Consider the following 14,821-nt stretch of genomic DNA (forward strand, 5'->3'; position numbering starts at 1 on the left):
GCAGAAGAGTGTTAAGTCTCCATTGGTGTATTGAGGGCATTTTATCTCTTTATGTGATCTTGGATAATTTTTAATTTTTAAAATTAAATTAGGATCAATATTCATTTATAATTGAGGTCTTTTCACACACAAGTGACTAAGAAGAGGTTACAATAAGTATATCTTTATTTCCCTTTTAATTGGTAAAGCTAGTATAATTTATTATTCATCATGTCAGACTCTTGTGTTACAATATTCATGTTTTGGATGTCTAGTCTTATGTGTACACACGAAACGAAAGGTGGAGAAGAGTGTCGAGTCCGTGATGGTGGATTGAGAGCTAAACTTAGATAATTTTCAATTTTTAAAATTAAGTTAGGATCAATATTCATGTATAGTCGAGGTCTTTACACAAATGACTAATATGAAGTTACAATAAGTAAATCTTTATTGCCCTTTTAATTAGTAAAGCTAGTACTTAAACATTGATATATATATTTTTTAATTGTATGTGTATGCAGGGAAACAATGGAGACTCTAATGGGGTTGTCATTCCTTTAAGGGTGAATTTGGGAACTCGTGGTTCTATGAGGGTATGGTGGTAAAAATATTTTAATTTTTCTTCTTTTTTCTTTCATACTACTCTTATTGACATATTTTTATATTTAAAAATAAATTAAGTTTAAACTTTTGATTTTATCTTTAATGAAACATTTATAATACGGATGTTATATAACTTATTTATAAATTCTTGACTCTAAATATCTTCCCTTTGTTTCTTAATTTTTTGTATTGAATCAAAATATATCCAAAAAATTGAAATGATTAAAGTATCAAACAAGGTTTGTTAGTATTATTGAGAAACTTACATTTTTATGTTGAATAAATGCAGACAAGATACGAGCAAGGAGGAATGCCAATATTAATGCGTGGATCATCTTCGCGTTCAGGAGTATATGTTTAATCCTTGATTTATATACCCTAGTTTAAAAGTTAATTTATACATGTAAATTTTTAATAAAATAAATATCACAATTTGAAAATATTTTGTTTATGTAATTGTTCAAAAAAAAAAACTTGGTAACAAATTTCATTATTTTATAATTTTCGAATGCAGAGAGAAGACATCGAGAGAGAAAGCATGGAGACAACTGCTCCGATGAGGATGTAACCATAACTTATTCCATTATATGTCATTTGATTTTATTTTGATCTAATGGGCTGCGGGTTGAATTTAAATGGTGATTCATGAATGAATAATTTTTTATTAGCATTGGGTAAGTTTGGCTAGATGATTGGTTTGGGGGGGGGGGGGGGGGNGGGGGGCTTAATTTAACGATATATTTGATAATTTTCTTAACGACAAGGATTAAATTAATCAGATAATATAATAAAAGATAAAATAGAATAATTTAATAATGTATAGGAGTATATCAATCATTTTTCTTCTTCACAAATAAACAAACAATTATGTGTTATGATAGAAATGTTTGAAACTGATAGCAAACGATTAGTATTTTTGGTAAATCAATGTTGAATTTAGAATTGTGCAAACTTAATTTCATTTTTATATTTTTATATTTTTATATTCAATAAATGATAAATATATAAAGCAATACTTGCAAACACAATCAAATTTACTATGCACATATTAAAAGTAAGATGTATATTTAACTCTTAAGTACAGTTATAAAGTTTTGAGGAAACTTAACTTATTCTTGAAGATATGATCCTGTAATTTCTGTTGTTTCAAGATATAAAAAAAAATTGTTTTGTTTCTCTTTTCTAATTTATCAATCTATTTCTATTTTATTTTTGGATTTAAACACTTTGTTCAATGTTGTATTAATTTATCAATCTATTTTTATTTTATTAATGACTATATTATCAAAAACATAATCGAAAAGTTTTCAATTAATATTATTTTTATGAATAACTAATGCATGTTGTTTTTTTCTCCTGTCAAGGCCTGTACAGTTTAATCCTGTTCCTGAACAGATTTTATTTACGCTTGGCCAAAATTTACCTTCAGAGGTATCATCTTCTTTTTTTTTTTTTTTTTGGAATCATTATTGTTTTAATATAAAGTTATATAGTTACAATCAAGTGACTAATATAAAGTCACAATTTAAAAACTCAATTGCCCTAATTCATCATTGATAATGTTACTTTTATGGTTCCTCTATTAGCAGGGCTACAATGCAGACTCTAATAGGGTTGTCATTCCTTCAAGTGGATCTGTGAGAGCTCGTAGTACAAGGGTACGATGTTATTTAAGAAAATTAGTATTCCACAAACAAAAATTAGAACGACGACAGTACCATAAAAAGGGTTTGTTAGTTGTATTGGGCAACTTACATTTTATGTTAAATAAATACAGGCAAGTTATAATCGAGGAAGAATGCTACAATTAACACATGCATTCTCTTTGCGTTCAAGAGTATACATCTAAACCTAATTTATATTACTAGTTTAAAAGTTAGTTTATGCAAGTAATTTTTTAAGCAAACATAATTATTATAATGTGAAAATATTAACTTTTTGTAATTGTTCAAGGTCGTAACATTTTCTATTTTTATTTTGTTTAATCAAATGAATGCAGAGAGGAGTCATTGGGACAAATCCTCAATATCCAAATGCTCCACGAAGTACCTCCACAACAAGAGCTCCACGTTCAACGTAATCATATACTTTTTCTGTTTCATTTTATATGATATTATTTTCTTATTAATTTGTGTCAAAATTTGAGGGAGTGGATATATGGGTGCTTAGACTATATTTTATTTTTTATGTGTTGAAATGTAAAATTGGTAGTGCAGACCAATTTCTAACAATTTATACAATCCAAACTATGCTGAGAATGGTCAACCAATGGATCCTTTCTTACGCCTTCTAGCATCGAACCCCGATTTTCGTAAGCCATTTTTGTTCACATTTCATTTCTCTCTCTCTCTCTCTCACACACACACAGACACACACACATATATATTATTATTATTATTATTATTATTATTATTATTATTTCTTTTTTTTTTTTTGATTGATATGTTAATATTTTTTTTCATTTAATTTCCAGGCAATCGTAGGAACAACAAGTGAGGAACAGATTGAGCTGGCTAGAAATTTGAAGATTTCTTGTGCAAAAATTTAGAACAAAGGCCAGCTTATGATGCTATCTTTTTATTTTCTGTTATGTTATTTCTTCAACATTCTCTTTGGGAAGTGAGGAGACCAAGTACTAGACTAAATTTTTCTGGTTGATGCTGTTTGGGATAGCTGTTTAGTAAATGATTATCTTTGTAGTTCGTTTGGAAAGTTATGAATCTTTTAGAGTTTAGTCTAAAGATTTCTTTTAAGCAAATTGAAAATTTTATGAAAAAAATTGTTGGAATGATTTTAATCTAAACTTTCTTAAATTGTTGCAAACATTAGATAACAATCTAGTATTTGTAGTTATTTGTCATGTGTAGAGAAATGGTTGAATATCTGATTCATATCAAAAGTCAGTCAAATATGAATCAATTCATATTACTCATCATAAAATATGAATTATCTATCAGTATCTACCAACCATACTCCTCTTGAAGTATGGCAAGACGTTGTAGGAACCTCTAAAAGGTATATAATTATTAAGGGTGTGTTAGGTATGATCTTCAATTTTCTCACCTTTGTCCCAAATGTTTTGGAAAATAATTTTAAAATGAAATTGTTTTTTTTTTCTAACTTTTTTTTTTTTTTTTTCTAACTTTTTTTTTTTCTAACTTATGACTTTCCTACTTAAAGTTAAAAAAATGCTATCCAAAACTCTCTTACTCCACTCCCAACCCCAACTTGAGACCTGACTCCCTATCTCGTCCCCAATCCTAATTTCCAACTCTGATTCAGGACAAAACTTCTTGCTCAGGATCTAACTCCCTACTCCATATCTTGACTCGAAATTCAAATCTTGACTCAGAACCCGATTCATGATAGGCTGATACAAATTGTTCTAAAAATTATTTTTCACTCATCAACCAAACATAAGAAAATAAGTTAGAAACCAACTTGTTTTTTAAGAAAATATTTTCTAATGTTCAGTTGGTGAATAAAAACATTTTATTGTTATCCTTCTTAAATTTCACTTGTAAAATTATATTGATTACGTTGTTATTATTATCGTTGTAAATGCAAACTCTGGCTAATTATATATATATTTTATTTGCTTTATTTTTTTTTACCCTCCCCTAGGAGCTCCCACTCATTTTGCTCCCTTGGTGACTCGAACTTGCAACCTTCTGGTTGGAAGTGAAGGGTGCCTACCATCCGAGCGACTCCCTCTCATCTCCATTATATTATATATAATTCCAAATTTAGTGTTTTAATAACTATTGAAAGTGATAAAACATGGTTTACCGGTGATTTCATTTTTAACATGTTTTACTGGTGATGTTCAGTATATTTATATTTCATGCAAAAAGTTGATATAGACACCAATATTAATTGAATTTTACGTAATAATAAAATCAATCAACCAAACCCAATATTTTTTAAAACGTCATGTCAGTCTTTCTTTATTTAAAAAAAAAATCGTATCAACTTTAATACTAATATTTACTCGACAAATATTTTCTTTTTCAGTAGGTAAACTATTCTCTAATTGGAGAAAATGGCCAAATGCCCCCTCAACGTATATCCAAATTTTCAACTACACACTTAAACTTTACGGGAATTTATCACCCCCTGAACTGTTTAAAGATGAATTAATTATACCCTTAAAAGGACATAACCAGATCTATGGTGGCATGTGAGTTTCACGCGTTTGACACCTCATCAAATATTTTTTTTAAATTTTTATATTTATTTACCCTTTTCTTCTATATTCTGACCCATCCCTTCAAACACCCGAAGTACTTTCACCATTTTCACCATTACTAGAACACCATAAGTCCATGAAATTGGGTCTTTAAGGAAGAAAGGTGAATAATGTTTTCAGAGCTTATCCAGAGATATTCCGGTTTTGCCCATTTGAAACCTAAAAATCAAATTTTAAAAAAAGTGAAGGCGGGAGAGAAGACGAACATGGAAAAATATTGTCATTAATGGTGGTCACCAAAGATAAGTAATCCTCTCAAGGAAGATGAGGAGGAGGAGCCTACGATGTCTTCCACGTCATCATCGATTGCGACGACAATTTCGAAGAGGAAGAGACTGATTCTACGACGGTTGATGAATTAACGAGATTAATAGCGATAATTTTTGAGATATAGTTGATTGATTGAGATTTGAGATTGATAATTAAAGGATCTATTAGTAAAAATAAAATAAAATTTGGTGGGTTCAATTGGGTTTGAAGTAAACCCATATTGATTTTTCTCAAATCGAATCCAAAGTATCTTGGGGTGATATAAATATATGTAAACTTATCTACAATTGATTTAGGTTGATTGATTTTGCAAGAGTTTTATGAGTTTGAAAATTTGTTTGGAATCAATAATAGTGAATCTGGTGAAGATGGGCAGCAAGACTTAGAGATGGTGAAAGATTGAGAGATTTGTTTATATTGTTGGAGAAGAAAGAAAACAAATAAAAAAGATAAATAATTTAAAATGCATATATATTTATTGAAAAGAGATATTAAAATTACAGTTTTAATAATAGATTTGATACTCACTCTCCCAAAGAGAGTGAAATACACTCACTATGCTAGCTAAGCATTCAAGGAGGTAATAATTTCAGTTTTAAACAGTACAGAGGGGGTGATAGGACTCCCGTGAAATTTAAGTGTGTAATTAAAAATTCGAATATACGTTGAGGGGTCATTTGACCATTTTCTCTTCTCTAATTTACATGAGAATTTATACTCAAAATAATTAGTCAATAAATGAAAATTTTAACCCGAGTAAAAGATGAAACGATTTAAAAGACACGTAAAATTGATGTAAGTTAAAGAAATAATTTACTCGATAAAACATGGAAAGCTGGGATTATCTTTTTTTTTTTTTTTTGCCTCAACTTTTTTTTTCCTTAACCAAAGTTTAGAATAATTTTAATGGTGACTCACCTTGCCTCACTTTTTTTGTCTTTTATTTTATTTTATTATACTTTTTTAGGTGGATGACGTAGACATAATACTCTAAACAATATTTGTCATTATATATTCTTGATAAGCATATTAACGTACACTTTTTTTCTATAGATATATTTCAATAATGGCTCTTCACTTCATATTTTTCACATGAATAAGATGCATTGCTCCTAACTTTTTTTTGCCGCCTCTAAATAATTGTCCGGAGACTCATTCAGAATTCGAATCCGAGACCTACCTTCACCCGGGACTAGATACCTCAGCCCCGACCCTCTACCTCGACTCGGAACCACAATAAATATCCGGGCCTTGACACGAGACTTAACCTTGATTTAGAACCAAGGCCGACTCTATATGCTTTGATAAATAAGACATATATGCCTTTTGAAGGTCCAAAGTCATTGAGGAAATTTCGCATTTAGCCACTAAAAATAACTTAATTAGGCTTTATAGCTATAGTTTGTTATTATGATTCGTAGCTACATGTTAGAGCGAGGAGAGAGGCGGGCAAAGAGTGGAGAGAGGTGAATTGTGTTTGTATATTTGTTGAATTGTATATGTCTATCTGTCAGATAATTGTATATATGTAACTGGTACATATATGTATTTGTGTATCTGTAAAGAGTGATTAGGAGAGAGGCGAGCGAAATTGGGAGAGGGAGGAGAGAGAGCAGAGAGTGGAGAGAGGCAAATTGTATTTGTATATTTATAATTTATATTTGTATATGTATAAGAGAGGAGAGAGGCAAGAGAGAGGCGCACATAATTATAACTAAAAAAAAGATTGCGAGTGATAATTAGTTTAAACTATACCAATATTAACTAATTAATTAGTATATATTTGTTTATCCGCGCGGGCGTAATTTCCCCAAAAAAATTTTACTTAATTTTCCGCCCCTAACTTAAATTATGGTGATCATGATATTAAATTAAATTAGAAAGAAACGTACAACAATAATGTCATAGATAAACGTGGTAAACATTTTAAGAATATCAAGTCACATTTTCTCTATAAATTCAACATCCAAATTAATTAACAAAAAATCATATAACCTACCTAGTAAGAAATAAACAAAAAAATATGAAGATCATCTTATTACTCTTGTTTTCTCTTGCATTTCTTCTCTTATTTACCTTAGCAAGTTCCACAAATAATATACCAAATCAAGCATTTCGAACTATAAGAGACACAAAGGGTAATCCCCTCAACAAAAACTCAAGGTACTTTATAGTTTCGGCTATACGGGGAGCTGGTGGCGGAGGCGTGAGGCTTGCTAATCTTGGAAATCAAGGTCAAAACGATTGTCCCACATCGGTGGTGCAATCACGCAATGACCTCGATAATGGTATTGTTCAATTATATAAGTTATTCTCATTGTTCCAGTGATAATTAATGTAAAAATAATTTAAATTTAGAAATTCATATTATCCTTAATGAGATGAACTCTTTCTTAGCCACAAAAATGTCTAAGAGTTTGTTTTGACTAAGTGAACATCTTATTAAATTAAAACTATTTTTTTACAAAAATATTTTGATAATATAGAATAGGAGTTTGTGTTTGATTCAAGTATTGAGAAGTGTGTTTACTAGTAGTTTGCATTTGGCGCATATTTTTTTAAAAGTACTTTTAAATGTATAAAAGAGAAAAGGAAGGTAAATTGTAGTTCTCATTAATTTGGTAGAGATGTTTTTTTTTTTTATGTGTAATCTTCTTGTTAAGAAATATAATTATTGGCCTTCTAGAAGCTTGACAAAATAAGCTATATATACCAGATTTGTTTTAATTTAAACTATAGCTTAGAAAAAAATTCCTTCCTTTCTTGAATTTAATGTCCAATCAGATAATATAGCATAAATTAATACCAAAGAACTATTATATTATATTATTATGTGTGTAATGACACCATTTAATTATTTCTAATTATATTATGTCATAACAGGTATAGCAGTCTACATCACACCTCATGATACCAAATATGACATCATTAGTGAGATGTCTACCGTAAACATCAAATTCTATCTTGATTCTCCTACTTGTTCTCACTTTACCATGTGGATGGTAGACGACTTTCCTAAACCCGTGGATCAATTATACACTATAAGCACAGGTGAACAGTTGATTGATTCCGTGAACTTGAACAATCGATTTCAGATTAAGTCACTCGGTGGTTCGACATATAAGCTAGTCTTTTGTCCCTACGGAGAAAAATTTACTTGCCAAAATGTTGGAATTGCCGATGAAAATGGATATAACCGTTTGGTTCTCACAGAGAATGAAAAGGCATTTGTGTTCAAAAAAGATGAGAGAATTGGGATGGCAATCGTGTAATCTTTAAAATCTTTGCTTATTGGGTTGAACTCTTTTTTGATGTTAGATACTAGCTATAAATAATTATCGACTTCAAGAAAAGAGTAGAAGAATGGGACTATTGCAAACTAAATAAAAAATAATGTAAGATATGTAATGCAGGGCCTAAGTGCTTATTGTTAAAATAAGAAGAAATGTGGGAAATTTGCTCTGTGTATTTTATTGATCAGTGTTCAATTCCATTTATACAAGTAGAAGAAAAGAAAATCAGCTATATTCTATACAGGTGTCCCTATACTATAGGCTAGATCCTAACAACTTAACAAACTTATAACAATGAGAATATTCGTATGTACACGTATTGTTTTCATCAGCTAGGGCCAATTTGTTGCTTTTTTTCAAGTATATAAATTATAGAACCACATATTATAAGTACTAAATAACATCCTATTCCTTCTAGTTTTCTATTTACCAAAAATCCCTTAAAAATGATGTTTGCGGGATACATAGCGTTGTGCACGGGATACATTAGGTTTGATACATTCCACATAGCGGGATACATTTGGTTTGATGCATTCCACATAGCGGGATACATAGCGTTGTGCATGGGATACATAGCATTTGATACATTCCACATAGCGGGATACATAGCGTTGTGCACGGGATACATGCGGGATACATATGTAAATAAGAGGATTTTTGAAAATTTTGAAATAAGTAGGGATAAATGGATATTAAGGTAAGTAAAGGAGTGTAGTTAAGTAATTTGTTCTTTTTTCAATTGAGCCCAAATCCCCTTTGTCCAATTCATTAATTAAACTTGATATCCCAACACTCCCCCCCCCCCTCAAGTTGGAGGGTGGTGAAGCAATCCCCAACTTATCTAGAAAGGATCGATGAACTGGCCCAGAGAGGGACTTTGTGAACACATCAACCAATTGGGCAGTTGAAGGGATAAAATTTAAAGAAATAAGCCCGGAAAGATATTGTTGCCTCACAAAATGACAATCCAGATCCACATGTTTAGTGCGTTCGTGGATCACTGGATTTTTGGCGATGTGAATGGCTGCCTAGCTATCCGAGTGGAGGAATATGGAGAGGAGAAAGAATACCAAGATCAGCAAGTAAGCGAACCATCCAAGTTATTTCTGCCACAACCCTTCGCAGGGAGTGATACTCAGCTTCAGCTGATGAAAGTGATACCAAAGACTGTTTCTTGGATTTCCACGAGATAGGTGGACCACCAAGTGTAATGTAATAACCACTGATTGAGAGTTTAGTGTCTGGGCAACGCCCCCAATCATAGTCACAGAAAGCAATTAGATCAAAAGAAGGATTAGATGTCATGAAAATACCCAAACCAGGGTCCTAGAGAAGATAACGGAGGCATCTGAAAGCCGCATCAAGGTGAGGTTGTCGTGGAGATTGCATAAATTGACTAAGATGTTAAACCGCAAAGGAGAGGTCTGGGCGTATATGTGTGAGAAAGTTCAATTTACCCAGCAACATACGATACAAAGTTGGATTTGGGAAAAGTCCCCCCTCATCAAGTTTGAGTCTTGTGGAAGGATCCAATGGAGAAGACACTGGCGTCAAGTCTGTGCAGCCAAAATCACTTAATAAATCCAACGTAAATTTTCTTTGTCCCAAAATTATACCCTGAGGCTCTCTGATAATTTCCATGCCTAAGAAATAATGAGCATCATGCCTAAATCCTTGATTTTAAACTCAGAGTTGAGAAAGAACTTAAGAGACTTAAGCTCTAAAGGATTGTCCCATGTTAGTCGAATGTCGTCAACATTTACTGCTAGGATAGACACCTTGCCTTGAACTTTCTTAAAGAAGAGAGAATAGTCGTTAAGAGAATGAGAATACCCCTTGAAATTCAAAGCTGCAGTTAGGCGAGCATACCATTGCCTTGATGCCTGTCACAAGCCATATAAAGACTTTTTGAGCTTGCATACATGAGATTGAATGAGTGCTTGCATCCCAATAGGGAACTTCATATAGACCACTTCCTGCAAATCACCATGTAAGAAGGCATTGTTCACGTCTAGTTGTGAAATATGCCAATTCTTCTTCACTACCACAGCCAAAAGACACCGAATAGTTGTCATTTTGACAACAGGGGAATAGGTTTCTGTGAAGTCTACACCTTCCCTTTGAATATCCCCTCCGCACAACTAGTCGTGCCTTGAATCGCTCAACTGTCCCATCTTGTTTATACTTGATTTAATAGACCCACTTACAAGGCAAAGCCTTCTTATCCTCGGGTAATTGAACTATGTCTCATGTATTGTTTGCTTCTTGTGCCTCAAATTTCTTTGCCATGGCTACTTGCCAGCCAGGATATAAGCAAGCCTGAGAGTAGGAGGTAGGCTCGGTGACATAGGAGACTAAATTTAGCAGAGACTGATTAGTACAAGACAAGGCAGACAAAGGAAAAGATTGAGGAGAAACAACAGCAACGAAACACTGCTGAGTGAGGTCAGTGAGAATTACGGAGTTGCAAATATAGTCATTTAGATATTTAGGAGGGTGATGGACTCTAGAAGAATTTCTGATTGGTATATGTGGTGACTGAACAAGTGGGATTATCATTTCTTGTCGAGGCTCAAGAGGAGGAGAAAATGAGTTTGAGGTAGTAGGAGATGCATGAGAGAGCTAAGGTACATCAAATGGTGGATCAGAAGAGGAAACATGAGTGAGAGAGTAATCTGTAGAAGCTGGAATGGATTGGGTGAAAGGAAAAGAAGGGACAGTAGGGAAGCATGGGAAAATAGATAGATGTTTTCATGGAAGACAACATCTCTTGACACAAAAAATTTGCTTGTAGTTAGATCTAAAACCTTGTATCCTTTCTTCCCAAAAGGGTAACCCAAGAACACACATTTGATTGATCTCGGGTCTAACTTGGACCTATGGACAGGCAAAGTGGAAGCATAACAAAGACATCCAAAGCACCTTAAAAGATAATAACTAGGTGGATGACCAAATAAGAGCTCATAAAGAGTTTTCATGTTTAAAAGTCTAGTATGGAATCTGTTGATAAAAAAAGTCGGTTAAGAGACATTCTCTCCAAAAATGTGTAGGAACTTTGGATTGAAAATGCAAAGACCTACAAACCTCTAATAGATGTCTGTGCTTTCTCTCCAAACACAAGAAGTTTGATGTATTATACCTTTAGAATTAAAAAAATCAGAGGTTGCCTTACTACTGCCCAATTCGAGAGCATTATCACTCCCAAGAATTTTGACTTTAGTGTGAAATTGAGTTTGAATCATGGCTAAAAATTGTTTCAATACAGTGAAAACATTAGATTTGGTGCTTAAAAGATAGGTCCAAGTAGCTCAACTATGATCATCAACTATGGTGAGAAAATATTTGAAACCATCATGTGTTTAAGTCTTGTAGGGACCCAAGTATCAACATGTATGAAATAAAAAATATGTTTGGACTTAGTGGCACTGGATGCAAGGTAACTTAGTTTGTCTTGACTTTGCACAAATAACACAAGGAGAAGAGATTGAAGTAGTAGGAACAAAGCAAATAAACTTCATGCATGTGACCAAGTCTACAATGCCAAGTGTTTACATCAACAGAAACTGATCCTAAGAATAAAGAAGAATCTGAAAGTTGTGCTTTACCACTTTGATTACAAACGGAATTAAAAGCCTTGCTGAGAAAAGAAATGTAACATCTCGCAATTTGAAATAACTAGGAAGAAGTTGAGCATTGGAAATATTCATTTTTGAAAAGAATTACAAACCTGGAAATTTGTTTAAGTTAGGAAAAGTTGAGTCTTGGTCAACTTCAATCGGCAATAACTCCTAGCTCGGTGAGTTAGGTGTACTTCCAGATATGGTTGGAAATCTCTTGGAATGATCCTTCCAACGCCACCGAATTTGTGTATTTACATATGTGTTTTTATGGAGTTTGCTTCTTTTGTTGCATATTTTGGTGTTTAGCTATATTCAATCACTACTTTGTTTCTTCATTAGTCTGTGATTTGTGGTGTGATTGATGATTGAAGGGTCGTTTGGTAGTTGGTTAGAGTTACATAGGTATTAGTAATATTACAAGATTTTTACTTATGTAGGATTAAGTACCAGCAAAACTTGCCTCCAAACCAGCTACCAAACGACCCCTGATTGTTGTATTAACTAGAGAATTTGCCTATTTCATTTCTTCAATCATAGTAAAATGCTTCGAAACAAAGAATGCATAAGTGGGCACCTAAGGGTGTGGCTTAGGTAGTGAATGATGTTGGTTTAACACATGAGGTCTCAGGTTCAATTTGTTAAAGAATAACAAAAGTCCCACATTGGTGGTTAATGAGATGGGTGGACTCTTTATAAGGCTTGGGCAATCCTCCTCCCTTTGAGCTAGCTTTTGGGGTGTGAGTTAGGCCCAAGACCTAATTTAACATGGTATCAGAGCAAGGCCTGTCTCACCCGATGTTGGGGCCCCCAAAATCAAAATTGCCCACTCACCAGATGCTAAGCACTGGGCGTGAGGTGGAGTGTTAAAGAATAACAAAAGTCCCACATTGGTGGTTAATGAGATGGGTGGACTCTTTATAAGGCTTAGGCAATCCTCCTCCCTTTGAGCTAGCTTTTGGGGTGTGAGTTAGGCCCAAGACCTAATTTAACACAATTCCAGCAAAGACAAAAACACTAGGTGATTTCTTCCATTTTGTTCTACTCTTGGTGAGTTACCTGATACCTGGTGTTGGTGGGAGGTGGCAGGTATCCCGTGTTCTACTCTTGGTGGATAGAGTTACCTGCTACATGTTGTTGGTGGGAGGTGGTAGGTATCCCATGGAATTAGTCGAGGTTAAAAAAAAAAAAAAAAAAAAAGAGGATGCATAAGTGGTAAGGGGCCATTGACTTCTTTTTTTGGACAATAGCTGCGATGTTGAATAAGTAACAAAGTTGGTTTACTATTTTGCTACCACCCTGTTGAAATTAAGCATGGGAAGCTGAAAGTTCTCTGGACCGACAATGCACCACGTTGGTTCTGCTCCATCTCGATTAAGCCGAAAGAGACGTACCACATGGATAGTGACCTTTGTCCTGGTATGTATGTCAAGTATTTATAGCAGAAGCAATTATTTGGGTTTTGGTTTGATTTGGTTTTACATTGTTAAGAACCGATAGTATTTGGTTTGGTTATGATTTTGTTCGAAAAAAATCGAAGAAATAACCGAACCGAACCAACAAATTATATACATAAAGTTTATTATTATACATACATAATATATCATATTCATAAACAATTTTAAAGATTTTATATATGTTTCATCAAAATTTATTTATAATTTACTTATGAAAGAAAAAATTTTCAAGGTGAGAACATTTTTCTTATTAGTTTCATGTATATGAGTGTCTATGGAAATTCTTTGTGGGACTGAAAATGTCATTGCCTCTTCCTTCTATGCCAAAATAGTGAATTTTGAAGTTTTATTCAGTAAATTCAATGATCGAAAGTTCTATAATGTCAGTCATTCTAACTATTTTTTTGTTTGAATGGATTGTTGTCACTTTTTTCACGTTTTGAATGAATTGTTTCTTTTATTTTTTATGTATGGTTAATAACTGAATAACCGAACCAAACCAAACCAAAACCGAAAAATGTATATTATATTTGGTTTGGTTTGATTTTGATAATTTTAAAATCGATTAAGTTGGTTTGGTTTTGATTTTGACCAATAACCGACCCAAACCAAACCGTGAACACCCCTAGTTTCGGCTATATGGGGAGTTGGTGGCGGAGGTGTGAGGCTTGCTAATCTCGGAAATCAAGGTCAAAACGATTGTCCCACATCGGTGGTGCAATCACACAATGACCCGATAATGGTATTGTTCAATTATATAAGTCATTCTCATTGTTCCAGAGATAATTAATGTAAAAATAATTTAAATTTAGAAATTCATATTATCCTTAATGAGATGAACTCTTTCTTTGCCACAAAAATGTCTAAGAGAGTTTGTTTTGACTAAGTGAACATCTTATTAAATTAAAACTAATTTTTTACAAAAATATTTTGATAATATAGAATAGGAGTTTGTGTTTGATTCAAGTATTGAGAAGTGTGTTTACTAGTAGTTTGCATTTGGCGCATATTATTTTAAAGGGTAAAGGGTTAAATATGCCCTTAAACTATTCGAAAAGGTCTAGATATACCCTCTGTTTAAAGTTTGACTCACTCATGCCTTCACCGTCCAACTTTTCGTCTAAATATGCCCTTATGGGTGTTAGTTGGCCTGCTGGACATATCCAACTCATTTTTCATTTCTTTAAATGCTACATGGAATTGCCATGTCATTTTGACTTTACCACATGGCATTTATATAAAAAAAATGAAAAGGGATCAATTATGCCTCTAAAAATTCGAACCCATAAACACCTAATTCGACCCATAAATCAACCCCCTTTTAAATAAACTACTCTACCCGTTTTCAACAAT

The 14,821-nt window shown here is 33.0% G+C and overlaps 2 protein-coding genes across 2 annotated transcripts in view; one reads left to right on the forward strand and one right to left on the reverse strand.

The window, feature by feature from the left end:
- Positions 1–14,821, reverse strand: part of LOC125863391 (sulfate transporter 1.2-like) — a 529,831-nt gene that overhangs the window by 87,280 nt on the left and 427,730 nt on the right. The window lies entirely within an intron of this gene.
- LOC125862875 (21 kDa seed protein-like) lies at positions 7,125–8,567 on the forward strand. Its single transcript, XM_049542998.1, has 2 exons — positions 7,125–7,389; positions 7,985–8,567. Exons 1-2 carry the CDS (start codon positions 7,125–7,127, stop codon positions 8,371–8,373), a joined length of 654 nt encoding a protein of 217 aa, XP_049398955.1. The 3' UTR covers positions 8,374–8,567.

This window comes from Solanum stenotomum, chromosome 4, assembly GCF_019186545.1.
Source record: "Solanum stenotomum isolate F172 chromosome 4, ASM1918654v1, whole genome shotgun sequence".
In the NCBI taxonomy this organism is placed as follows: domain Eukaryota; kingdom Viridiplantae; phylum Streptophyta; class Magnoliopsida; order Solanales; family Solanaceae; genus Solanum; species Solanum stenotomum.

Bases quoted from the DNA above. Each gene is read 5' to 3' on its own strand.
- LOC125862875 (XM_049542998.1), top strand. From the start codon at position 7,125: ATGAAGATCATCTTATTACTCTTGTTTTCTCTTGCATTTCTTCTCTTA. The intron at 7,390-7,984 runs GTATTGTTCAAT...ATGTCATAACAG, and splicing joins ACGCAATGACCTCGATAATG to GTATAGCAGTCTACATCACA.